At 40.4% G+C, this 25,205-nt stretch overlaps 2 protein-coding genes across 9 annotated transcripts in view; both read right to left on the reverse strand.

The window, feature by feature from the left end:
* RALGPS1 (Ral GEF with PH domain and SH3 binding motif 1) overlaps positions 1-2,390 on the reverse strand; it is a 131,240-nt gene extending 128,850 nt beyond the window's left edge. For both annotated transcript variants that reach the window (XM_068914418.1, XM_068914417.1), the window contains exon 1: positions 2,279-2,390. The gene's annotated coding sequence lies outside the window, so the exon portion shown is untranslated. The remainder of the gene's footprint in view (positions 1-2,278) is intronic.
* A 5,665-nt stretch (positions 2,391-8,055) lies between these two features.
* ZBTB34 (zinc finger and BTB domain containing 34) lies at positions 8,056-25,150 on the reverse strand. 7 transcript variants are annotated; one of them, XM_068914852.1, is made up of 6 exons: positions 25,041-25,104; positions 23,543-23,620; positions 21,668-21,794; positions 20,144-20,312; positions 16,665-16,740; positions 8,056-15,175 (listed from the first exon to the last, which is right to left on the reverse strand). In XM_068914852.1, exons 5-6 carry the CDS (start codon positions 16,679-16,681, stop codon positions 13,654-13,656), a joined length of 1,539 nt encoding a protein of 512 aa, XP_068770953.1. In that variant the 5' UTR covers positions 16,682-16,740; positions 20,144-20,312; positions 21,668-21,794; positions 23,543-23,620; positions 25,041-25,104; the 3' UTR covers positions 8,056-13,653. The 7 variants fall into 7 exon arrangements, with proteins under 7 accessions (XP_068770953.1, XP_068770954.1, XP_068770955.1 ...); XM_068914853.1 differs by lacking the exon at positions 23,543-23,620 and having other exon boundaries at positions 25,041-25,105; XM_068914854.1 differs by lacking the exons at positions 21,668-21,794; positions 23,543-23,620 and having other exon boundaries at positions 25,041-25,072.
* Positions 25,151-25,205: the final 55 nt, after the last annotated feature.

Consider the following 25,205-nt stretch of genomic DNA (forward strand, 5'->3'; position numbering starts at 1 on the left):
GGCTTTAAAACCATTTATCTTCAAGAGATACTGTCTGATATTTATTAATCAGAAAATATTTCATAATTCTCACCTGATACAACATCCTGTTTCTTACCAAAAGGAAACAGGAATGGCTGTTTATTATATAGACATTAATGATTTTCCCAAATTCACCTGGCAATAGACCAACACAATTGCTAGGCAGGCTCCCTACTTCCTCCTATAGCCCTCCAGCAGAGCTACCGATTCTTCCTTGCTATCTTTAGCTCTAATAGCTGCAATTGGCTTCAAAATTTTTAGTTTACTTATTGATCTATGGTACTTCATGAATTTCAATTTATACAGATTGCTATCTATTTCTTTTTTTGCTTCTAAATGTTGCTTCTATTTTGCAACTAAGACAGATTGAGCTGCTGATGAAAAGTGTTATTTTTCTCAAATATCATAGGAACTAAAGACATGATTTTTAAAGTGGATGGTCTTCCATTGAACTTTTTTTCCCCGCTCCATATGGGCTAATCTCCCAAGTTTGACAAAAAACAGCAACAATTTTGGGAACATAACTTTAGACAGAGAAACGTTGGTGAAAATTGAAGTGCAATAAGACAATCGTGTTTTCTGGCTGTTGAAAGAGAGGAGTTTTTGCTGCCTATGATAAATGTGGTTAAAAGGCATTTACAAGATTTGTATACAAGATGAACGAAAAGATCTTCCATTTTCTAAAGCTCTCATTGGCAACGCTTCTAAATACACTATCATTTCAACACACAGTTTCATTTCAAAGATCTTGCGCTATGAGCGTGGAAATAAAGTTTAAAGGGAACAAAAGGAAAGCTCATAACACCTGTCATCTTAATTTCCAAATGTCTCCTCTTTACTAAACTAAAGACAAAATAAATCTAAAATACATACATAAAATAAATAAATACAAAAGAATTAGTTAAAATAGTTTTATAGCATTTTTCTTCTAAACTAGTGCTATTATACAGGATGGAAAACATCCAGAGAATGAACACAAAAGTGCACAGTTCCGTCCTTAGCATGGATTCTTTCTATCCTTCTAATACATGAAGAACAACTACTATCCACAACATGACTGTTCAACTTGGAAAAAAAAAATCTGAGTTAAAAAATATCTGCTGGTCCTAACAGGCACAAATTGCTACATTCAAGCATAAGCTCGATAAAGCAAGGACTATCATCCTCCATATTAAGGGGGCACAAATCTGATTTTAAGTTACTCCAGTAACAAATAAGAAAACAGATTTCAAACGTTTCATTCCGTGGGGTTCAGAATCACAGACAACACCACAAACTATATCCTAAAGCCACGCTGAGGTTCCCCAGTGGGGGATTCAACAGCGGTTCTTCACCGTTACGTGCCCAAACCCTAACGGACTGCCAAACCCCCAAATCATTCATTCACAAACACTTCAAGAACAGATCTCAGCCAGCCAGGTCCCCGGGCGAAAACACCGTTTGCACAGCACCACCGCACACGACACGCGAACAGCTTTCGAAGACATTCCCAGGGGAAGGAGAATTTGGGCAAACCGATGCGGTTCTGTTCGGCTCTGCCATCCCGGCCGCCCCCCGGAGCCGGGCCGGGCCGGGCCCCCCGCAGCCCCGCCGCCCCCGGAGCCGGGCCGGGCCGGGCCCCCCGCAGCCCCGCCGCCCCCCGGAGCCGGGCCGGGCCGGGCCGGGCCCCCCGCAGCCCCGCCGCCCCCCGGAGCCGGGCCGGGCCGGGCCCCCCGCAGCCCCGCCGCCCCCCGGAGCCGGGCCGGGCCGGGCCGGGCCCCCCGGAGCCGGGCGGAGGGCGGCGCGCAACGGGCGGCGCGGCCTCACCTCAGGGCCGCGAGGCTTCTCCCCGGCGCCCGGCCCGCCCGGGCCCGTTTCGCAGGGCGGCGAGTGTGGCCACGCCGCGGCAGCCCGGCGGAGCCGCGCCCGAGAAGGCACCGGCGAGGCGCGGCCGGCGGCCGAGACCCGCCGGGCACCTGACCGCGGGCCGCGCCGCCCCGGGCCGCGCGGGGGCGCCCCGCCGCGGCGGGCACCGGCTGCCCCGCGCCGCGCTCGCCGCCCCTCGCCGAGGCCGGGGGCCGCGGGCGTCCCGCGGTGGCGCGTCCCGGGGCCGCCCGGCCGGGCCGCACCGCAGGGCCCCGCCCGCGCGGGCGGCTGCGGCGAAGGGCCGCGGCCCGGCGAGGAGCGCTGGCCGGGCGCGGGGCGCCGGGGCCCGGCCGCCGCTCACCTGCCCGGCGCGGCCAAGGGCCCGGCGCTGCCCGGCCCGGCCGCCGCTCACCTGTCGGAGCCGGCCGCCCTGGCGCCGCCCGCCCGCCAGCCTTGTGGGCGCGGGCACCGCTCGGCGGGGGGCGCCCTCCGCGCCGCCGCCGCCCGCCGAGCCGGGCCGAGCCCCCCACCCGCGCCGCCGCCGCCGCCGCCGCCGAGGACGAGGCCCAGGCCGGCCGAGGGGAAGGAGGGGCGGGAACGGGGCGCGCCAGACTGACAGGCCCGCTAGCCAATTGCTGCTCCGCCTGGGGGCGCTCGCCAATCGCTGCGGGCCGGGGCGGGAGCATGCAAAGGAGAAGCCAGTGCGCAGGAGCTGCCGCCGCGGCCCCTTCTCGCCCGCAGGTGACGGACGGACGGACGGACGGACGGACGGACGGACGGACGGACGGACGGACGGACGGACGGACGGACGGACGGACGGACGGACGGACGGACGGACGGACGTTCGTTCGTTCGTTCTCCCCCCCGCCCCGCCCCAGGCCGCCGGCGGGGAGCGGCACCGGCGTCTGGTCGCGGCCGGCCGAGGCGTTGAAACAGCTTTGTGTGCTCTGTTGTAACGCGCTCTACTGTGGGAACGCTTCCACCTAGTTAGGTGTGGGTGAATTTGCGGGGTGGGGAGATCCCAGCAAGCCCGCGGCTGCCCAGGGAGGGCGGCTGGCGGCGCCTGTCCTGCTCCCAGCTGGCTTCCCGAACGCAGCGCTCCCGGGGCGGCTGGTCCGCCCGCAGCCCTCTACGGACAAACGTTTTCTCTTTGGAGCGGTAGCTACGGGCAGGATTGCGTTCCCAGCCATCGGACCGACGTTTCATGCGTGGCATAAGAGCGCACACCCCAAAGGAAGGGTTGTGAGAGGCTGCGTGATGGCCAGAGCGGACTGAGAAGATGCTGGCTTTCCAGTCGCCTAGTTACTACAGGTCTTCACTGAGCGTTTATCGTCGGGTAGACAACTCGTGTGCCTAAGACTAGTGAAGCCAGAACAGTTTGAAGATCTTCAGACATCCCGAATAAACCTGTATTACTTTTCTTTCCACACTAGAAGGATTAATTTCAAGGATAAACTACAAAAATAGCTTTTAGCACAGGGCTGGGATGTGCTTGTGAATTCTAATGTTCACAACTCCAATATCCAAATCGAAAGCAAATACGCTACATGGAAAGGTATTTTCCCTACGCTTTTTCCCCAGAATTGCCAAAGGAATATAGTTAATTCATATATATATATGTATATAAAAATATATTTTTAATATAAATTGTATTCCAATCATTTAACAGGCATAGGCTATTGTTAAAGACTAGACTAATCTTTAGAGGTAGACTATTCTATTAGACTAGGCTAGAATTGTCCATTAGACTAGACTCAGATAGACGATCCTTTAGCAACTTGGAGAAACCCCCAACTGAAAGCAGTTTGTCCTATAGGTACTGTTGAGCAATGTACACTTTTCTCTAAAACTTCTGGCTTCAGAAAATGTCTACTGCCTGAATACAGCAGCACCCTTGTGCGTTACAGCAGTACCCTCTTTGAATCCTGGGTATGAACGTTTCCCTGCTAAGAATGGGGAATTACTCAGCAGATGCCACTGCTTAGGGTATCATAATAAGCAAAGATAGGAATTTCTTCTTTTGGTTCCTGTTTCAGGTTGCTGCTATGACCTGCAACTTAAAATATCTGCAAGTTACTTATTTGTATTTTTTTAAAAGTTAACCAGCACCCCCTGGTGGAAGATAAATGCATAGACAAAATTGGGGGTTGTACTGAGTTACTTTAAAAGGTTGGCACATTGCATAAAAGAGGAGTCTCGTTTTAAAGACAAAAACATTAGCCATCTAATTTCCCAAAATGTTAGTGAAATGTTTCTGTCTATAGTTCAATGCATTGAATGCTCAATTTAAATATTTCCTAAAGCCAGGCACAGTAAAAATTGGAATGTGCTATTCGATACGTGTAATGAAATTAAGTGTCTGTGGGATCAGACTCCATTTTTTTTTCCTGCAGGATAGTTGCTGCAAGAAAATAAATTCTACAAAGTGTCATGTTCATTGGCTATTCTAGTTTCCCCTTAAGCTGTTTCAAGAAGTTTACATTAGTTAAAAAATAATGTGGAGTGTGTCTGCAGGTACACACAGGACAGTTGAATAGAATTTTTTAACATAAAACAAACTTTTTCATTAGCCTTCCTAAATACTTCTTTACATAATTTTTGTCTTCTGACTCCCGGCTGGCTAAAAGGGGTGATTTATAGTACCTTTTCAACAAGTGGTCCATCTCAGATTCTGTTTTTTCCTTGTTGTTGAATTCAGATGCCCCAGGCAAGATGAGAAAAGTTGCAGATTTCAGAGCATTTTACATAACAAATTGTCAAAATTCATCAAATAAAATGAACTCTGGCACTGGGCAAATAAGTACAAATTGATGCTGAAATTATCAGTAATATGTTCCAGGATTATTATTTCATTCACTATAACAAAAAACTTTGCATCTTCCAAGGGGTTTTGACAGAATCTGTGTCAGAATTTCTAATGTTGATTTTAAATATACTCATTCTCTGCTATATATTCCATTCCCACATAAGGCTTTGTATGGAAATGGCCACATCTTTCCTTTTGTTGAATCTACTACAGAAGTGGTAGCTTCCAGCCAGGGCTCTCACTGCTGATCACGCACAGCCCTACTGCGCAACATTCCATAAATCTTTATATTACAAGAACGTTTATACCCACTAGCTACAGTCAAAGCTCCACAATGGTGGACACCCCTAGGTCCCTGTTTGCAATACCTATTCTATTGAAACTTACAGGCAGGCTTTAGGGAAACAAGATATACTATGTACAAAAGTAGGAGAAATGAGGCAAATGAAATAAATGAGTTCTGATAAGCAGCTCAGGCTTAGTGTTATCTTAGACCTAGAAGTCCTGTTTGCTATTAAAATGATGAAACATTAAGTAGTTTTGGTAAACATAACTTTCTTTTATGCGTTCGTCAACATAAGTTACTTCGGTTTGTTCAACATAATTCTTTTATTGGACACCTGTGCTGAAATAGCCTATTTTCCAAATTATTAGGGACAAACTCTTTTTATGAGCTAAAACAAGCAGATGAGTTGAAGTTTAACCATATGTACTGTACTATGGCACTGTAATTATTGCCATGGATTGCAACTTTAAACAAATCTAAACTGCCCAAGGTCAATGGGCTATCCCTGTATACAACTAGTTGAAGTTAGAATCCTATGCAGCAAAATGTTAGCTGGAAAAAAAAAAGGAACTACCGACCCCCCCCCCCCCCCCCAAATAATTTCCAAGTGTTAACTCCAAAGTATCTGCATTATTTTATTAAACTCAGAGATATTTTCAAATCTTAAAACAGTCTGATAGGCACCACCACAATTTTTCCTATTTTACATGTCAGTAACAGGCAAGGAAGGGGTCTGTTACCTGAAGCTACCAGCCAGTTTACATAGACAATTGACCTACGCCATATTATTTCCAAGCACTGTGGAACCTGCAGTCCTTGTATTCTGAAGAATTTTCTTCTAGGACAAAAGGAGATAAATTAATCTTAAGGAATTCATATACTGTGAGCTCTTGTGATATACTATGCTTGCCTTGAACGGACAGATACTGTTGTACACAGTATGACAATTTGATTGTAATGTCATGATTTCAACTTCATTCTTGCTTTATTTGACTAGCTTGACGAGGTTTGACTTATTAAACCTATACAGATAGTTTTATAAGCTTGTTGCTTCGGCACGTCAGCTCTCTCTTTTCAGATCCCTCCCTTCACTGTTTTCCCCAATTTTCAAAAAACAATTGTTTATCTTCACTTTTAAGAGCTTTTCCATTCACCTTCAATGTAGCTATTTTCTTATCATCACATTTCACTTATAACTAGCCAGGGTCACTGTCCTCTGCCTGCTTACTATGTTTTCAAACAAGCACCTTTGTACTTTCTCTGATACCGCCTCATACCAATGAATTCTCCATCAGCTTTGCAAAATTGCCTCTATATCATCTTTCAAAACCCTCCTCTGTTTCAATGCCAGCAGAAGTCCAGTGTGGCTGACTGCAACTTGTCCCTCTGACCAACCCCTTTATTTCTTTTCCTCTCCTGTCTACATCTGTTGTCTTTTGTTTTATGCCATACAAGACCTTTGGGAAAACAAACTTACGTAAGAACACATCTTACTCAACATGAGTCTGATTCACAGTTAGAGATAAAAACACTTTTTCAGAGCTCAGTACTGTCTTTGTAAGCCTTCTGTTACTTTCTGTGTTGCAGGGAAAGAGCATCGGGATTTTCCCTGATACTATTCTTCCTTTTTTTTTTTTTTTTAAAAGCCAGTGCTTAAGATGTGTTTGGCAGAAAGTGAAATCTCATATTTGATCTTCTGCCTGCTCAGCATTATTGGCTTCCAAACACATAGTTCTGGTGTAGCTAGAAGAAAGCTCAGTTTGCACTGAGTAGTCAAAGGAGCATGAGCTTTCATTAAAGTACAAGCTTTGCTCTAATAACCTAGACCAAATTGCACTACATTCACAGACAGGTGAGCAGTAGTTTATCACTACCCATACTGACATGTCTGCCTTTCGATAGTGCTGCAATTTGGTGCTTTTCAAAAGAATACAATTTAAAATTTCAATTAAAAGAGAAGAGGGTGATTTAAAGGAAAGATTGTTTTATTTCAGTAATAATTCAAATTATTTCTAGTCGTTCACAGGTCCTTATTTTTAATCATGGTTCCATTTGTGCTATAGGGCACACTATCCAGATGCTACTGAACACATTATGCAAGGTATACATAGATTGCTCTGATGCGCTGCATCCCATTCTTACCAAAATAATACATTTCTAGAAATAGCAGACGTGCCAGTTCTATGTGAAAGATGTTCCTACCTGCCTTCCCTACTTTCTCTCTGCCTCCTCCTCCTTTCCCCTCCAAAAAAAGTTTGGCATACTAAGGAACATTATCTGCTCCAAAGGGAAAATTGATCTAGAATTCTATAACTTGAATTGAACATGCATACCACAGTCTAAATAAACATGCTGTATTTTGTTTCCAAAGGCGAGTAGAAAGCAGCCAGCCATACCAAGGAGGAGGCTTGTCTACCCTTGCCTTCAAATGGAAATACCTAAGAGATACTGGGGTCTGTGACCATTGCTGCAGTGTAGCCCTTTCTGCGTACTTACATATTAAACGCAATTTCCACAAGGCAGCCAGTGTTGTGTCATACCTGTGCCAGCATCCTGCGCACAGGCCACCTGCTGTAAACCAATCTATAATGTCTATAATGCCATTGTTGGGGAGTATTTCAGCCCACACTTTTTCTAACTCACAAGCCTACACACGTAACAGCTAAAGGACTGTAAACAGCTTGTATTAGTGTTCTGTGGACAGTAGTTTATAATGAAGGAAACAGCAAATGTTTTCTGAAGGAACTAGGGAGCAGCTCTAAAAGTTAGCTTCATCGGGTTCCTGGATACAGCCTTACTATGTATTATTTCCAACTGTAGGGGTACCTGACAAGATGAAACAATTCTGCCAACTGAAAAAAAGGGGGGTGGGTGGGTAGAATCTAGTAAGCTTGCTAAGTTCTGCCCCCCTTCTCTCCTCAGATAAAAGCAACATTAAGTTTATTCCACTCTTCACAAGTAATGCAGAGTGGAATAAACAAGACATGACTGTTTTTTTAGACTATGTAAGATAGAGGATTTGAAAAGATGTTTTGCTTGGATAGTTATTCATTCTGAAGAAGGCGGCAATAAAGGTCTATGGAAGAAAAGGAGGGAGGGAAGGGGCAGGAAGGAGGAGCCAGTCAAGAGAACTATATCCTTCAGCTGCATTAACACTATATAAACACACCTCTTGCTACCACGTAAGTTTACAACTCGTTTAAACTTTATTATAAGAAAAAGTCTTTGCTAGCATACATCTCACATACAATGAAAAGCTGGCCATGATGCCAGTAAATTTTAACCAAATTTAATAGTAACAGATGTGTTTTCATGAATTATTAAGCAGAAATGCTTTCTGCAAGATTCTAGTTGTCCCAGGAAGGATGAGTCTATCTCAGCAAATCAGTGATAGTATACTACTTCATTTAGAATGTATTTAACTACCACAAGTTGCTTGTTACAAAGGCACTTAGGGAGTTGTCAACAGCCAGCCGCAACGAAACAAGGCTCTGCCACCAGAAAGCTGAAAGCAACTTGTGCTAAATTCAAGCTTGTGGTTTAGTAAGGGTATCCAATACTTGGTGAGAACAGTATTAGTTCTACTGTTACATATGGCATAAAACAATAAGCTGTTGGGGAAACAAAATATACCTCCCAACCCAACTGACTTGCATCTAGACTGGTGTTAAGACAGATTGCTACCACCAGTCCAGAAAGTTTTTCATTTTGCTTTAAGGGTCAGAAAAGTTTTTCGAGCACAACACTGAAATGATTACCTGCTCAGAACTAAACAAGGCGGCTGTCAAAAAAAGAGGAATTTCAGAGTCATTTGTCTCTAAAGGTCTTTTGATTCCCTACTGGTACATGGGCATCTGTATTAAACTGCAACTTTTTATAGATGCTTTTCCTGAACTGATAAAAACAACTCCTCTACTAATTAAATATCTGAATTTAGACGCTGACACCACAAATTTGCTCTAGAAGCATTTTAATTTACAAACAGCAATTCCCATTGACTTTATACCATAAAAAAAGCAATTTACAAGCAAGAAACAAATTCATCAGAACAAAATAAAGCAGCACTGAAATATTCATGTCACAAAACTAAAAACAAAATGAATACAAGAGTAAAATATCATTTGAATAAATACTTTAAAATTCATGCTATAAAATAATCCTTAATGGCAAGTTATTAATTGTTACAGCATCAGCTTAGCTAGCTTCATTTACTTCACATGGTGATGAAGTGTGGAGTTGTGAGGTTACCGGTTTATATTGCAAGATAATGACACCAAGTCAAGTCATTCAAATTGTTCAAATATTTATCATGAAAAGCAATCATACAAACAAAAGTTATTTAAAAATACCATTTTTCAGTCAGAAACGAAAACACTGCTAAAATTGTGCAAGATGTATATCTAATCAGATATACAACCAGAGACTTGCAATACAAGTCCAAAGGTTGAATTCATAGCATATGTAAATTGGAGAAACAGCAGTTTATTGTATCTACCATAGCAGGAGTTACTTATATAAACTACAAGCAAACCTGCTCAGTTATTGATACTTAGCTTCACATCCCCTGAAGAAAAACAGGAACACATGTCCCAGGCTTACTTGTTTAGCATTTTTTTTTTAAATGTAAACTTGCATAACTAAGTTAACGCTATCACAGGGATGTGCAAGTAGTATTAAAACTACAATATTAAATACAACTATTCTGGCACTTGTTAAAAGATATGTAAAATGCACAAAGGTTATAAACTTTGAACATTTTGAATGACTTTACTAAACTTCCGATTCAATCACTGAGTATTATGAAATTTACAATTCATGAACTAAACAGTTTCATATAAAGAATTTACACAATTCCCCAAATACTTTCAAATATAAAATTTAATAAATAACCCTGACCAGTCTAAAAGCACCATTCAAGGGTAACATTCCCTTGCAAAATAGATTAGGTGTTGCATATTTGAGTCCCTTTCAATGGTTTCATGTGAAACCCATTTAGAAAAATGACAATAAAAGAATCACAGTAAACTAATACAAAAAAATTCAAATAAGATACATATTTTTGAAGGTAAAGCTCATTCAATCTTTTCCCAGCCCTTGATTTTATTCTTGCTGTTCCTTCCCATATTTCAGCCTAAACATATTAGAGGCCTCATTGTTTTGTCTAAAAGTCAACCAAAGGCTGCAGCATAAAACATGAATTTATGCTTGGGAAGATTGCATCAAAAACTACCAATTTAGGCCTACAGTATATTCTGCTGAACAGTGAATTGACAGTATCCTTTATATGCTATTGAAAGAATTCACACTAAAATGCAGAGCCAATCTTTAGGCCGTGTTGACCAAACTGAACTTCCAATATACTCTAAATATTTACATAGCTATTTTCTAAATGTATTTACAACTTTAATAGAAATGATATGGAAGATAACTGATTAAGAAAACTAAAATAACTGTTTAAAACCACAAACATTAGCAAAGATATAAAATTCTTTATTTTCACAGTTTGTAATAGGTTAAACATCTAGAGGAAAGGACACTGTCACTGTTTTCACATTTGTCTATAATTAAAAAGGTAGATTAAGAAGAGACTCAATTATGAACCAGCCTATATGATTTCATGATTTATTTTGTTGTCAAATATTTCTTCACATATTTATTGACTTCTGCATTTATTGTAAATGAAATGTGTAACAGCTCTGTGCTAACCTAAAACTGTACAGAAACAAGACACTGTACAGTACTTCCATAATTTGCTTAAAATAACACAGCATACTTCGTCTTGGTGGACTTGTGAAATGAACTTCAATTAGATAATGTTTCATGTTTCATGACAATGTTAATCCTGGCATACCATTATGTGACAAGGCACAATTTAATTGCTGTTGCCAGGTTTGAAGTTCGTTTTCTACCAGAGTCGCACACTTTGTAAGTGTAAAAATAACGGTCAATGATGTTTTATGCTTACCTATGTATGCATCCTTTGAAGCACTGCTGAACTTTACAGTACTGTGTTATGGCTTGATCATTCTTAACACTGCTAGCAGTGGAAAAGGTAAATGGCATATCAGCATGAATAGTCGCAAGCAGAACTTGCAAACTGCTGAATCATGATATTGTAGAAAAAGTGATCGTTTCCTGCCCCTTAACAGTCCTGTTACAATGTTTTGAACCTGAACCTGTACAATCAAAGTGATTTTTTTTGTTTTTGTCAGAGACAATTTTGGATAAGTCACTCTTTGGTAAACTCAAACCAGTTTAATAAATTTACAAATACAAAGAACTATATTTAAATAATGTTAAGATTGTGACACAGAAAAATTCAAGAAATATATTATTAGTAGCCCATATCCTGCTTTCCTCAACTCACGCTACTGTGAAAGTAGTTACGCCAAAGGCACCACAGCACAGGTCCAAGATGAAGGGTTAAGAATAAATCTAAATTTCTTTGATTTTGCATGTCTCAATCTTAATTTATCAAAACACAATTTTTTGCATTTAGTTACTTAAAAAACATAGCAGAAAAAACAGTATCAGAAACACCAACACGTGTTTAAGTGGGTAAACATACAGACATCCTACCTCCCCTAGACAGACATAATTTCCTTTACTGGAAACAAAATTCTATTGTTACTTCAAAGAGAGAACACCCTTCCCACCCGCCACCCCCCTCACTTAGGCAGTTTTAGGAGGAAAGGCAAATTATGCATTCAATTTAACTGAAACTGCTCCTATGGAGCAAGTTGGATTTATACTGTAAATCTTTATTTAATAAGATTAATCATTATTGCGGACTGTCACAATATTAAGAACTAGTGTATTTTATAAAGCTACTGCACAAATACGCCCCAACTTCATGGGCAAAGGGCCTGAAAAGTGTTTAAAAAAAAAAAAAAATCTACATATAGCAATTTGAGCTACAGGCGCCCAAAAAGCATTACAAGATAGCAAACCTACCTTTTTGCTTTCCTGTAATTTAGGAATGAGCTTTTACTTTCTAAATTTCAGGAAATAAACATGTTCACAGATGTATTTTCACTATTTGCTAAACAAACATATGGACCAATTATATAAAGCATAATTCTTCTGTATTTTAAAGTAGTACGTGATTAACTGAATTCTGCTTATCAGGTAGAATTCTACACAGTAGTGTTTGCCAGCTCATGCTTTTGAGGTCTCTTAAGCTATTGTTTTATTGTTTGTTTTTTTTTTTGGTTTTTTTTTGCTTTTGTTTCACTGTTACCATTAGGTTTCACATTTTAAATATTATACTGACCTAAATAATGAAGTTAGCACCATATTAAAAAGAAATGGTGAAACAAAAAGATTTAGAGTACTTTTAAAGTTGTTGGTGGTTTCCTTATGCAGAAAACAACCACTGAAATAATGGGGAAGCCATAGCAACTCTTTGTAATACTAACACATGAAATAACAGACATATTGCTTGCAATTCCCATAGAATATTTGTTTTTTATACAAAAAAGTACAAATTCCAAGTGCTGACATATCACTTGGAGCTGTAAGTAGGAAGTCAATGTGCACCTGAAAACAGCTCTCTGTGAAGAGACCCATTACAACACTGCTTGGAAGTACTGTAGTTTAAACTACAACATCCCTTTCTGGTTAGTGTTAGCCAACCACGAAGAGTGATGAAGTTAAATTTAGTTACCTGGTATGTTTCTACAGTACGAAATGAAGGTAGATTCTGAGGCCAGTAAAAACACATTTAAAACCACAATGCTACTTTTGGGTTTGCTAATAGTATTTTTTTTATATATATATATAGATATATATCTATCTCTATATATAAAAAAAGGTCAGCACCACAGGTTGTCTAGCTTGTGTTCTAGACAACTAACAAAAACCCAAACAATTAACCATAATTTAATAGATTTATGGCATTTGGTTTACATATGTTATAAAGCAAAGCTATTAAAACAAGGTAATTCACTTTGCTCACTTTTGCACACAACGTAATAGTTTAATAAAATAAAAACCAAACATTCTTCTAAAAACCAAATCATCCTCCCAAAGTCCAGAGTCCTAAATCCTAGGCAGAGAGAAGACCTAGCAGTTGTAAAACTGGTACATAGTATAAACCTTGACATACTTTTACATTCACCTCAACCAGAATAGGAAAAGTGAAAGCATTTTATATATATAAAGCAATTTTATATATATAAACAGACTAACTACCAGAAACAGTTAGTAAAAATGAACAGAATCCATTGTGATGCATGGAAGGAATCAGATGGATAATACTTTCTCTCCCCCTTAGTCCTGCATAACCCTCATTACCAGCAACAGGATTTAGGAAATAAAGTAAGGGAGACTATAGCTTATTGGTATATCCAGCAGAGCTGCCGATCTTATTTTATTATCTTTCTCTGCTGGAAATTGTGTCTTGCCAGATCAAACAATAGGGACATTTTAGCAGACTTTTCCTATTCCTTCCCCAGTACACTGTCTTTTATATTTTGAGCATCTTCAGAAGAAAAAACAAAACAAACCCCCCCACCCCCACCCCAAAAACAGCCTCCATCACAAACAACGAACATTTATGTAGTCTTCTCCAGAAAACATTTCAGAAAGTCAGGAAAATTAAAAGGCTGTTGTACTGAAGATTACTAAAAGAATAAAAAATTAAAAAAACGCATTATTAATGTGCTTGTTTGAGTTGCACTTAGAATGTAGTATTTTAATCAGATGTGTTAGACATTGCATGAATTTCCATACTAGAATCCATAACTTCAGAAGCTGAAGCATCATTATCTACTTTCTGTTCCACAAATGCCTCTGTTCTGTCCGGAGACTCTACCCTGTTTCGTACTTCTGTTACCCCAGGGTGATTCTTTCGCAAATGCTGGTTTAGCGTACCCTGGAAAGGAAAACACTTTCCACAGATCTCACAACGAAAGGGCTTGTCATCTGTGTGGCCACGAATATGATACTCGAGTTGGTCCTTGCGGGTATATTTCTTCCCGCAAAACTTGCACACAAAAGGAGTTATTCCCATGTGCAGTCGCATGTGTCGATCAAGGCTCCCCTTCTGGTTGAAAGACTTTCCACAGTAGATACAAATTAACCTTTCATTGTATGGATACCAGTGACCTCTTGCATTTCTTTCCCGTGGACTACTTTCATATCCTGGGTTACTCACCATGGTTTCACTGTCAGCCCCTTGTATCAAGCCCTGAACATCACTATGCAAGTGACCAGTGGATACCCGCTTTTGGCGTGCACGGCCCCCTCTGAAACAGCTCAGCATAGACCTTGAAGGACTTGAATTGCTTAGGCTTCCGAAGGTTTCAGACACACCTGTAGCCTGGGATGAGGCATGGGTAAATGAATAAACATGCTGTAACACAGACCCATAGGAACCAACATTTACTGCCACCACTTGCTCTCCATCCACCATTTCAGTATGATATCCATCATCACCAAGGGAAGAGCTATCAGAGCAACTGGGCCTGTCAGACTTTTCCATTTTAACTTTCACCTCTGCAATTTGACTCTCCCTTACTATCAGGTCTCCTTGCTCATGATCACCTTCAATCTGAATCTCATACTCAGAGATGCTCCCACTGCTTCCTCGATCTGAATGCCCTTCTTCTTGCAGACGACTACGTAGAGTTTTGCCTGGAGTAGTTTCCATCCTAAGATCGCTGCTTGCTGTTGACTGTCGCACCTGAGAGCAATAGGGGGGAGATATCTCAATAGGATTGGCAAAGTAGCTGCTGTCTTTAACTCCATTGCGGTTTTCTGAATTTTCTTCAGCACCAACAGTGACAGAGTCAACATCACCAACGCTGATCTTTGAATGAATACTCTCTAGTATTTGTGTGCATTTATCAATGACGCACTGCATCTGCAGAAAGCTGGCTGCAGTCAGAAAACTGACAACATCCTTCAGCTGCAAGGACATCCTTCCAGTGTAACAAAATGAAAGCAACTGTTCAAAAACATTAGGATTTTTAATAACCGATATTGACAAGCCACTCATGGTGCTTAATGCTGAATGGTCACGGAAATATGGGGAACTGGCAGCTAGGACTGCTTTATGGGCTCGAAATGGCTGACCCTGAATATGCACAATTATGTCACATAGCTTTCCTTGCAAGCGGAGTTCATTTAACTGGCTCAAAACAGTGTTGCTGTACTCAGGCACATCAAACTGAATGAAACTGCTGCTGTCCATTTCTACTGATGTAAAGTGTAATCTGAAAGAAAAAAAAAAAAGATTTACCACTGAGAATGCATACACAGTTTTTCATTTCAAAAATAAAGGCTTAAACATGGTGAAGTTAATTCATCACAATTATCTAAGGTGTGTTACAACAGAATAGTTGGTACAAATACTTGATATAATACAAAGAGTAGGGTCTCAATTTCACACATTTCTATCATTCAAATTATGCCTCTGCAATCTTCGCAATTCAGTTACTCATAATACATCACAGGCTCCCTAGGAGTTTCTATGTCTAAGCAAAAAAAACTTCCTAATTTCACCCCCTGGTAAAAACTGCAGAACAATACCCCCATCCTCCCAGAAGGATATTAAAGTTGCTAGGCAGGTCAAAAGCTTCAGAATCCTTACTGGATCTTGACTACATTGATAGACACAGGGAACTGCTCTGTTAAATTACCCAAGAATGACTTTGGGAAGGTATTTCATGAAGTTTGAAAAACCTGTTAAAGAAAAGCCCAGGCTTTTCTTTAAAGCACAGGCTCATTCACTGCTTACTGCATATATTTAGAATACTTTTTTTTTTTTGTTCTAGTACTTCAGTATGCAAATACATATTTCATTACGAAATTTGTTCGTCAGTTATATGTAACATCCTTTGAGTCACAAAAAATATGTTTTGAGTCACAAATATTTTAAAAGAGTATTATTTAGATCTAGATATGCCAAATTTATTTCAGGAGAAATGAATATACTACATCAATGACACTTCTAGTCTAGACAAAAAAAATTACCTCCTTAGACAATAATCTCAATAATTATGTATATAAGAAAAATATCATTCAACACTGGCATCAAGAAACAAGGAAATTCCAATTGAAGGAGACGTTTCACTCAATCCACACTATTTACCCAGCATGTCTTGAGGTTTCCAGAGAATCCTCAATTTGTGTCAGTATGTGCAGCAGTATTTGAAGGAAAAGTATGGGAACTACCCAGGGACTTCCAATGTTTTGAGCTTCTTTTTATGGTATCATTAAGTCTCTATTCACAGGTTTACATGCTTGCAATAGTCAGTACCTAATTTTTCCATAGTGCCCCCCTCTCTCTGTTTTTTTTTTTTTTTAAATAAACCATGATCTCAGCAATTCAAGTTTCACTGCATATTCTTTTGAAGCTCATTTACAGATCTTTCTGACACTGCAGTAATTTCCTTGCTAGAATGATTTGCTATTTAAAGTCTAACCTAAGCCCAAATCCGTAAGTTCTCAAACTTTCTTCATACACTGGGAAGCGTCGTTGCAAGATGTGCTAGAGAAATATATACATTTCAAAACAAGATCTAAAGAAAAGCACTTCAGCAATTTTTTCAATAAACCAAATATACACTCCTCCTCTTTAGCAGGCAACACCTTACAATTCCAGGACTGGATCCCAATCAAGTGCTCAACACTCTACAGACTTTTATTGCTATTTGTCTCACATTAATGCAGAAGTCTAATCACATTACATAGCAACCATACCTGCATGCAGGAAGCATGTCTAATGTATCACAACTTCCTACTGGATTTTTTTTCTGTTTATGTCTTATGTTACACGCTGTAATAGGACACATGAACAATTTAAATCAACAAACTATGAAAATTCAGGAACTCTTCTAAAACAACATCAACAGCCAGGAACATGATAAATAGCCTACAAGGAAGAACTCAAGATACATCAGCTGACTGGCACCTAAAACCAGGGTTCACTATCTTCAAAAACAGGATCTCTACTGAGCTATAAAATAAGACAGTCAGCTTCCTAACTCAAGGGATAATGCTAGTCAGGTGTGAAAATTGTCAGAAACTTCCACACAGCATCCTAAATCAGATCATCAGAATTGCTAAACATGTTCTGTAAGTTACCACTGTGTCACAAAGTACACCACAACGGGGAAGCTAGACTTCATCTCTTTTCACAATTGTTTTTTTAAAAGCAGGGGGAAGACGTTTCACACGCTCTTATACTTGATGAGGGAAATAAGGACTAAGAAGGTTGACAGAAGTGATATGATCACAGCTACCCAAAGACAGCTTTGGCAGGGCAGTTCTTTCACTCAGCAAACAAAACTACTAAACGATTCAATGCTTGAGAGCTGAAGAAAGTCAGAAGTAGATCAGAAATCAAACATCAAAGCAAGCAAACAAAAACCAAAGGAACAGTGAGGTAGTCAACAAATGGAAAGATTAACTTTGTTATTCTGAGTATTCCTGCACTGTTCAAGTCCTTAGTGGATGTTTCCACTCTACTGGGAAGACTGAAAGCTCAGCAGTTGGGATATGTATTTGGCAACATCCTCTTCATTTTACAGGGCAGCAGGCTTCCTTACTAACCCAACACAGGTCACTGTCTTTAATGTGTGGGGCTTATGCACTGTGTACAGCATCAACAGCAGGATATCCTTGATTGAACTTCTCTCTGCTACAGTGAGGAAGAGCTTTTGGCCCTGAAGTGATACGGATTGACGTTACCTAGGTTGAGGGTGGTGTACAAACTATTACAGCAGTTTTTAAGCAATGACCATTTGTTATTCCTGTATCTTTGTGGATTCTTGTCCTCAGGTGCCACATCTAAGTCAAGCATCGCACAATTATCCTGTGCCTAGAACGTGCAGAAAGTTTGTCATATTTGGCAAGCGGCCTTCCTCCTTCCCCCATATTTCCCTAAGGGCTCTTATGCTGCAAAATGAAGAACAGCTTAGTCCCAGACAAAACATTAAAATACAAGTGGTCAGCACTAGCACTAGCCCAGACTGGGGGAATGGATTAGGGTGAGCACACTTAAGTAAGAAGATGGGCACTTCATACCTTATTGAGGAGAAAGTAATTACATTCTTTTGATTAAGGCATCTTAGTACTTGCAGATGAATTCAGACCCCCTAGGACACGGGAGTCAAACGGACTGTGAACACATGTTAGAGAAAGCAGGGGGGCCAGGAAGAGGAGGTCAAAGATAGGAAAGGGATCCTTAGCAATCCTTGCACAACATGTTAGAGCTTCTACATCTGTCCTTAGGTGTCAGTGTAGTGGACAAGCAGTAAAAAACAAACTGGGATCAAGGGAAGAACACCATATTGCTTTAAATGCAATGGCAAACAGATCAAATACACAAAATATAGCCCCAAAAGCAGCACATAATGATTTTCGATACCCATCTGTTCTTAAAAAAAATGCAAGTAAACAAGCTACAGCGCACACTTGTTGCAACAACTTCTCCACCTCAGTTTCTTCTTTCCAAAACACCTTCTGCTTCCTGTTATTTTGAAAACATCTGAAGAAAGCGTTAAGTAAAATGAATTTTAAACAGATGCAACAGTGCTTGACAGAAGAGAATCCCTCCTTAACTTTTAGCCAGTCAAGCTCTCAAACATCTCTCATGGAAGAGGTCCCAATGAAGTTGCCAGGGAATACCAGTTCACGAGTAGACAAGACTGTAGCAGGAATTGCACTGAGCCTGCAGCAACCTTGCCGGGATTAGTACCAGGGCACCCCAATTTTCTTGCATAGATTTACACAAGCAAGACCCACGTGAAAATCTTGGCATTACACGCCTTGTCAGAGAGGCGATCACCTCTGACCGTAATGCAATGTTTTACTGATGAGCAACGCTTAGAAAAGAATGATCTTACTTATTCATGCAAATCCCCAATACCACTATCTACAAAATCATATTAATCTTCAGATTATATTCCTATAGACAAAAAGGTTTTATTTTATTTGTATACAGAGTGAAATTGGTAGCTCCGCAATCCAATTAAAGTAGAACTAACCAAAATATTCTTCAGAAGGGTACTGTACCATAATAATGCTCAGTTAATTACCGACACGGGCAAGCCAGCAGCTATTTTAAGACAAAGTGATTTATTCTTGAAATAAGAATAAGTCCACCTGCAGGCACCTGTCCATGACTAGGTCATCTGTTAAAATTCCTGCATAACTAGATAGAACCATTTAAGGTTTTCACAGACATGTTTCCAAGACATCAGCTGAACGCTTTCCAATTTTAGAGCGCAGGCACAGGCAAGAACTGGACACATCAGTTCACTCTGTCTCATTAGCGTTACACGTAGATACTCCTGTTGGTTTCTGTAGGAGATCATCCATTCACACTCAAAAGAATCATACCAATTCTCTTTGCACCTGCATTACATTTATTCATCATGCTCTCATAGGGCAAAGCTAGACCATAGTATGAATTTACTAGCAGTGGGTACTTATTTATCACTGCCCTATGTCTTCAAACAAAAGTAACCTGTGAGCATGAGTGATATGCATTTAATATTCCTCATTAGATTTTAGAGGAAACTTACTTTAAAAATTATGTTCTATGAAAGCTCTTATTTCACTTAAAAAGTAAGATTAGACAATGACAAAATACATTTGGTATTTCATTTTACTGCCATCATACAGTGAGAGCAGGGAAGCATCATATAACCGCGATATGAAGCCAATTTGCCAATGTTATATCTAAGTTTGCACCTGTTCAATTTCATTCACTCACTGATGTATGATTCACTGTTCTTATAGACAGGTGAATCATGTAATTCATGCTCATTTTAACTCACACAAAGGTGCAAGAAAAGCTCCCTTGCACTCTCTTTAGTTAACTTAGCATCATAAGTTCCACAGGTAAAAAACAGAAATTGCAAATCATTACTATTGCAGCAAGTGTCTCAAAACAGATATACACAGAAAAGCGAGGAGGGTCATAATCAAAATTAAGACTAAAACAAAAAAAGTCCTCCCATGACATGAAGAACAGATACTCTATACGTTACTGCTCAGAATTTAAAGACAAAGCAAGAACAAAACCCAGCTACTTGCACTAATTAGTGCAGGCCTCTCTTGCACGTTGTAGAATTCAGTATTTACTACACCGTTTGCAAGAACCTAAGATACCAGTTTGCAACATAATAATGTCATTCAAGAGTATTTTTAGTTCAGGAATGTAAACCTATCACCTGTGTTCAAGAAAGTTTTAGGGCAAGATCTTCATCACTCTTGCTCCTTTCATCTTGCAGTTGCTTGTAGACAGTCTTCAGAGCAGTCACAATAATTAATGCTAGTTGTACCAAAGGAAAACTGGAACCAGATACTGCACAGTCTAAGGGCATATCTACAAGAGTCCTCCTTTTAAAAAAAAGGAAAATAGGGAATAAACCAATCATATAATCTTCTTTTACCAGTTTTACTCTACCAAGGTATTTTTTTGCTTTTTAAAAGTCAATAGATAGTGCCTTTGGATGACCTTATGTAGTGTGTCACACAGCTCTGCTGCTCCACTGAAAATTTGGCTCCCAAAGTATGGTAAGCTTACCTGCAGCTAGAAAAGGTTTTTAATATGGAAGTCATAAAGAAAAAAAAAAATTAAATCCTACTTTCCCCCTGATCGAGATAGTTTTCTGCAGAGCTACAACACACTTATAATACCATAAAAGCAGTACTATGTAAATATGTAGTATCACTTTTTGCATCAGTCCTTCCTAAATGTAAAGTTATTTTCTTGAGAACTCTCCAGTCTTTAGAGATCATGAAAGGAAAGTAATTATTTTTATTATTCTCAAATGAGATAATAGGATAGTATTGCTTTTATAGATTTAAAAATCATTTGCACTAAAGGGATTTCCAGAAACGTACACAATAAATGGTAAAAATAGAGCCTTGTCTATTTTTGGCTCAGGCATATGGGCTACTTTGGGGTCAATACAACCTGCTGCCAAAAACAACCTCCTCGTGACTGAACATGTATATAATGATACACTTCTTCATGCAGTTCACACACCAAATCATCCATCCATACATATAGGCACACATGTATACATACAAATATAAAACAACTTCAAGCAACAGAAAGGATGATTAAGGTGGATGTTTCCCCCCGATAGTTAAGGGAACACTTGGAGCTTAGGGGAAGGAATGTGCAAAATAAGTCTTTATGTACCAACCAGGTTTTTCAAAACTTTGATTGCACTACAAAGAATTAACATTTAAATGCTGTTTAACATATGTTATATATGCATATCATATAATCATAGCACTACAGTAAGCAGAAATAACTGTTGAAGTCCTCACTCTTTCTGAACTTGGTCACCCAGAAGTTATTCACGAGCACTTGACAACTAGAAACGAGAATTTCATGAGACAAGGCAGTAAGACTTGAGGAATGGTTTAAAGAATCTGTACTGTGCCAAAAACGTAATGCCTCAAAATCCCTGTTAAACACTTATGGTACAGAGGCAGTATTATGATGCATTCTTGCAACACTTACTTATCTGGGAGTAATTCCTTAATCCTTCATTGTTTACACTGCAGGAATGTCAATTTTTAAACTATTACCCCAAACTGAAAATGCCTTTTGTGGGACAACTACAAACTGTTAATGCTGGTAAAAGTGCAAGTATCTGCTTGACTACATGAAGTGATATTTTCACCCATTTTCTTTCAAAGTTTTTCTTGAATAGAATATTAAACAAGTATGGACTTACTTTCCCAAGTATCCATGAGGTCAAACAGGATCACTTCTTATCACTCTTACTTATATTTTGGGCACTCTGGGTCCCGCTCTGGGTTTTAAGAAACTCATGAAGTTGAATTCTAGAAGTATTATTAATCCTAAAAAAAATAAACAACAATCTTTTCTTGGGTCAATTTGTGTTCTTTGGTTTGAAACTCACTCAAATTTATTTAAACTTAGACACACTGGAGAGTACAGATAGAGATCACTGAATATAAATAGGGAATTTTGATTTCTCATAATAAATAAGTCGCTCTCAGTGACTTAGATGGCAATTTAACAGAGTTGAAACACAAGTCTCAGAAGACATTACAGCACAACAGAAAATTCTGTGACATTTCTGTTGCGGCATGAAGTTTCATTTTCTTTATGGCTTCTCCAGCATTATAAAATGCACTTTATTTATAGCTTCTTTTACATTGAAAGTGATATCATAAAGCTTTTTAGTTCAAGAAAGTTGTTTACCTACTGGTTTTGCCACTCACAGGTAAAGAAAGCTACTGCCAGTATGATTAAAAACAGCTAACATAACCCTATACTTACATAAACTTTCTAGCTGTACTTTTCTTAAGCTCCCTATTGTTCTGAACAGTCTACAGTACTTTTGATTCACAACTCAAAAGCCCTCCAAAAAAACCCAAGACAGAAACTAAGTTACCTTTGTAATAGTCTAAAAACATTGTAATGCAGAAATTATGGAGATCATGTCTCACAAAAAGAAAGGGCTATGGAAACAGTTAGTTCCTTTCTTAACAAATTTTGATCTCAAATCCTCTTTCTTCCAAAAGCTAACAATTCATGAATCATTCTGTAAACTTAATTCACATGGTACATTAAGTTCTGGGATGCTTTGACCTAAGTTTAAAAATACCCACTTCCTGGGATCAAAGGAAATACAATCATTTTGGTCCCTTAAAATAATGAATTATGTAATAAACAGTGCATATGTCTTGGTATTTATCTGAGAACAGCCTTGAAAATAAGTCTGCATCAATCCTATTTTGGACTAAAATACAGAGTCCTGTATAACTGTGGAGGCTCTACAAGAATTTAAGACTTCATTACCTCATAAAAATGCAGAAAAAACCCATTTCCTCAGACACTCAAGTCTGTTAGTACTGGCTCACAAATAATCACTAGTAAAACTAATTCATATACACTTTTCATCAGCAGATATCAAGATACTACAGTGAAAGTCAATATTGTTACTCCCCTCCTGCAATTAGAGATGCAACACTTTGCTCAATTTTTAAGCAACCATAGTGGAATCAAGAGCAAAACCCACATCTCGGGCAACTAGTCCCATGCTCAAGTATCACAGAACATAATCCCACCATTTTTATGGGTAAGCAATACATTAAACCCCAGCACGTTTCAAAGAAAAATGCTTATTAATTCAGACTTCTGTCTAACAGAAATGAAAAGGATTCTTTTTTCACATGACAAACACTGACAGCAGGATGAATTCCCCATTTGGGAAGCCCTTCAGAGAAGTAATAACAAGAGCTTTCAGAGAACATGGAAAAACGTTACTTTTGCCAGCCTGAGAAGACCACTTGAAGGACAGGATAATTTTAACACCCACATGTACACAGACAAGAGCGTGTACATACACATATGTATATACACACACACTCACACATGCTAGTATTGAGAACACTATGAGGGTATTCTTGATGGCCACTAAAGTGCAACAGGGCAATTATTAGACCTGCCTATTTAGCATTTCATAGAAAAAACTGCAGCCTCTTATCCGAGCAAGTAACTCCAAAAAAAGGAATCCAGAAACAGAAGTTCAAGGACTACTTTCCTCCTTTATTCTCAAATGGTCTTCACAATTGCTCACCTGTATAAAAGTGCTTAGAAGAGCAAAACAAACAACTACTGACGCATGAAGAAAGGATCACCGAGTTATCAGAAGTGGCTATAAAAATAAAATAATTTTGGCTGCAGAAGTCAAGTTATCATAAAAGCAGTTACCTGTATGTACCTAGTTCTGAATACAGAGGAGAAAAGAAAAAAAAGTTACTAGAAGACAACCTGTAAGCAGCTGAGACTGGTAGAACTATTAAGTGTCAGACAAATAAAACTTAAAGGCACATTTATGATACAAACACTTTAAATCAGCGGTATCTTACAAGTAATCAGCACAAGCTTTTATTTTGTGCACAGATTTCATAACACGCATGCATTAGAACACCCTTTATTTAATCTTCTATGGGCATAGTCAACATTTCCTAGATTTCTGACAACTTTGGGAAATTTACAGTTTTGAAGAGATGAGACTTGCAAAATATATACTTAGGATGTTAAGAATTTGGGGGAGGAGAAGATTTTACACATTTTGCTATGAGAATAAGAAGTGTTTATTTGCAAGGAAGTACTTAGCATTATCCATCTTAAAGAATTACTTAAAAAAAAAAAACTAATCAGTCCTACTCAAATCATAATTTTTTCAGTACAATGTTTCTTTTAAACAACGAAGTAACTGTATTGTCTACGTTTCTGTAACAAACATTTTTGCAGTAGATTTAAACAGAACAAAGTGCATCTGAAGAGTACATTCCCACCATCTTCTTTCATAAGAAAAAGTCTTTGATTCCATTACTTTCAATAGACTGAACATTTTGTAGCTGTCATTAAAGCAAAAGAGTCACTGAAGCACAGGCTCAGCCCGTTTCCAAGAGCAGAGAACTGTGACTTGCGACAATTACACTAGAGGTGACACAACACCATTTTTTGTTCTTATGTGCTGCACACGTTTTCATCAAAAGATCTAGGTCTCCTGTATTAACATTTATAAGACAGTTCAGGCTTCAAGTGCACCTGCAATCCTGGTTTGTTTTTAAATAAGTCTAACGTATACACTATGCATGCCTGCACAAGCTCTGAAAGGCCTTAGCAGTTGCAGCGACCGAGGGTGAACTAGAACTTCCAACTCCTCTAACGAAAGGGCAGCACCTGCAGGGCCCACCGGCTGCTGGCAGTAACGGCACGGGCCCGCAAGCCCTTCGGCCAGCCGAGCCCAGCACCCCGGTTAGCGTACAGCCGGCCCAGCTTAACGAAGGACCGAAACACACAGCCGCCCGCCCGCCGCGACGCCGGCCCCTGCGAGGCAAGACGGGAGCGCCGCGGCCGCGACCGCGGCCCGGCCCGGCGGCGCCGCCGCCCCCCCGCGCTCCCGCCGGCCCGGCCCGCCCCGCCGCCGCCCCGCGGGGCCGCCGCCCGCCGGGGCCTGTCCAGGCGCCGGGACCCCCGGGAGCGGCCTCCGCCCCGCTGCGGGAGGGCCGCCGCCGCCCCGGGGCCGGCCGCCCGCCGCGGAGCGCGGCCCGCTCGCCGCTCACCTGGGGCTGTCGGGGCCTCTCACATGGCGGGTCCCGGCCCCGTCCCGTCCCGTCCCCGGCCCGGCCCGTCTCTCGCCCGCTCCCACCGCCGCTTCCCGCCCGCTCCCACAGCTAAGCGCACCCGGAAATGATTCCGCGAGCGGCGCTTCCGCTTCCTGGTGACGT

This window comes from Struthio camelus, chromosome 20 (assembly GCF_040807025.1).
Source record: "Struthio camelus isolate bStrCam1 chromosome 20, bStrCam1.hap1, whole genome shotgun sequence".
Taxonomy (NCBI): Eukaryota; Metazoa; Chordata; class Aves; order Struthioniformes; family Struthionidae; genus Struthio; species Struthio camelus.